Raw genomic sequence first — 2,745 nt, forward strand, 5'->3', positions numbered from 1 at the left:
GGCCGCCTCCACGCATCCGTGCCGTGCCGCGATGCAAATTGTCTGAGACGGACGAGACCGACATGTCCGCCGTGCTGTCTACCGAGGCGCCTGCCGAGGCTCCTGCAGCCCCAAGGCCGGCCGGTGGTCGGGCGGGGCGGGGCGGGGCGGGGCGGGGCGGGGCGGGGCGGGCCCGGGCGGAGCCGCGGGGCGGACAGGACAGCGCGCCAGACTGATTGGCCGCGCGCGCCGGACTCTCATGTCGCCCAGGTGTGCGTGTGCATCCCGCCGCCGTGAGCGGTTACCATGCCAACGCCAGCGGAGGCGGACCAGACACAAAATGTGTGTGTGTGTGTGTGTGTGTGTGCAGAAAATTATGGTGTTGTAATTAGTCACATAACACACAAGACACACAATTATGAAGTGTTGCATAGTTTACACATTTAGAGGGTCACAAAAATCTGACATGTTGAAAGTCTCTAACGTGTTACAAGTATGATCTGACAGGTCGTTTTGCCCTCGTCTTCAACCCTTCCTCCCCCTGTTGCAGAGAGCCGGCTGACGCGCAAGGCGCCGTCGGCCTACAGCGATGGCGTCTACATGCTGGCCGGGATGCACCGGCCGTCGCCGCGCCGCCTCAGCCAGGTGTTCATGCGCGGCGCGGACGGGCAGGCGTCGTCGCGCAACCGCACCGCGCTGCTGGCCTTCTTCGGCCAGGTGGTGAGCTCCGAGGTGGTGATGGCCAGCGAGAGCGGCTGCCCCATCGAGATGCACCGCATCGAGGTGGACCGCTGCGACGAGGTGTACGACAAGGAGTGCAAGGGCGGCCGCTTCATCCCCTTCCACCGCGCCAGCTACGACCGCAGCACCGGCATCAGCCCCAACAGCCCCCGCGAGCAGGTGAGCGTGAGCGAGCACCCCGCCGAGCGCATGCGCCTGATCATAAAGCCATACAATCTTCATGTCGGCACAGTTATCTCCCGCCTTCCCTTTTTTCCCCTCCGCGGTCAGCCGTAGCCGTGGTACTCTACGGTACACTAATAGAGCGATATCCCTCCTCACTCCCCCCTTTCCCCCTGGCTGGGCGTGACTCACCCACACGACAGTGATGTGCTGGTGTGGTCACGATAATCATAGTAATAATAATCCCAGCCCCAGGCGCTCCGCCGCGCTCCGCCGCGCTGCGCCGGCCGCTCTACAGCGGTTTCACGCCGCCGGTCGAGCCAAGCGTTCAATGCGATAATAAAAGAACAAAACTCCCCTTCCGTTTGTACGCGGCACCCGCGGCGGCAGTCATAAGTACAGTACACCGCGCCGAGCGGAGGAGCTGACTGCATACCGCCCCGTGCCCAGTCCAGCCTGAGGGGAGAAGCTCTGAGCTCTCTGCCAATACAGTGCCTCCCGCGAGGTTCACTTCGCTGTCACTGTACGCCAAAGGTGTGCTGTCACTGTACGCCCCGGAGTGCGATCACTGTACATCTCAGCGTACAGTTCCTGAGCACCCCAAATCAACAGAGGGCGAATGCTCGCGGACAACCACGTGGTGTGGGTTTGGTTTCTGCGGTAGCCGCGTACGGATGTGATCTACCTCCACACGCCGGCGCCGAGCGGCGGGTGGTGTCTCAGCGCCGGCAGTCAAAATATTAATGGCGTGATAAAAAGGCGAGCGAAGCCGTGTGAAGACAAACTCGTAAAACTGGTCCTCCTGCTCGCCAATGCGATCTTGTCGTCCCCCCGGGAAGCTCACTGACTCTTCTTCTCTTGTCCGTCCAGCTCAACCGCGCCACCTCGTGGATCGACGGCAGCTTCGTGTACTCGACGTCCGAGGCGTGGGCGGCGGCCCTGCGCTCCTACCGCAACGGCTCGTTTAAGACGGAGGCGGGCGGACGGCTGCCCGTGCGCAACACCATGCGGGTGCCGCTCTTCAACTCGCCGGCGCCCAACCTGCTGCGCACCGGCAACCCCGAGCGCCTCTTCCTGCTCGGCGACCCGCGCACCAACCAGAACCCGGCGCTGCTCTCGTTCGGCATCCTCTTCCACCGCTGGCACAACGTGCAGGCCGCGCGCGTCCAGCGCCAGCACCCGACCTGGCCCGACGAGGAGGTGTTCGAGCGCGCGCGCCGACTCGTCATCGCCTCCATGCAGGTAGGGGTCGTAATGTAGTGCACAAAATTAATTACGCTATTTTGAGCTGGAGAATTCTCATCCCCTTAAGGGTTCTTGTTTTCCGACTGCACTTTATTTCAACTCAGGTTTTTAAGTATGTGTTTTTGAGGCCATAATAAATGAATCCTCCTCATCCGGAACATTTTTTTTCGGGTGGGGTAACTTTATTGTAGCGTTTAAAAATTTACATAACCAGCTCTAATTTTAATTAGAGAGCCATCGTGGAAAAAGAACCTCACTTTTCAAAAATAACAATTTGTGTACTTCCCTACACGTTAGGAAAGGAACCGGAAATATGAAAGATTTAGCTCACAAATAATCCTCAACACTTCTCTTTGCGTTTCCAGAACGTGATCATGTACGAGTACCTGCCGGCCTTCCTGGGCCAGAGCATCCCGCCGTACGACGGCTACAAGCCCGACGTGCACCCCGGGGTGAGCCACGCCTTCCAGAGCGCCGCCTTCCGCTTCGGGCACACCCTCATCCCGCCGGGCATCTACCGGCGCGACGGCCAGTGCCACTTCCGGCCCACCAACAGCGGCTTCCCCGCGCTGCGGCTCTGCTCCACGTGGTGGGACTCCAACGTGAGTACGGGGCACT

At 60.4% G+C, this 2,745-nt stretch overlaps 1 protein-coding gene across 1 annotated transcript in view; it reads left to right on the plus strand.

Moving 5' to 3' along the window:
- Nucleotides 1-2,745, plus strand: part of LOC113214828 (dual oxidase) — a 15,890-nt gene that overhangs the window by 6,493 nt on the left and 6,652 nt on the right. The window contains exons 3-5 of the mRNA XM_052270795.1: nt 530-879; nt 1,753-2,124; nt 2,493-2,733. Coding sequence (XP_052126755.1) covers nt 530-879; nt 1,753-2,124; nt 2,493-2,733 — 963 coding nt within the window. The remainder of the gene's footprint in view (nt 1-529; nt 880-1,752; nt 2,125-2,492; nt 2,734-2,745) is intronic.

This window comes from Frankliniella occidentalis, unplaced genomic scaffold (genome assembly GCF_000697945.3).
Source record: "Frankliniella occidentalis isolate FOCC.00 unplaced genomic scaffold, Focc_3.1 Scaffold138, whole genome shotgun sequence".
Taxonomy (NCBI): domain Eukaryota; kingdom Metazoa; phylum Arthropoda; class Insecta; order Thysanoptera; family Thripidae; genus Frankliniella; species Frankliniella occidentalis.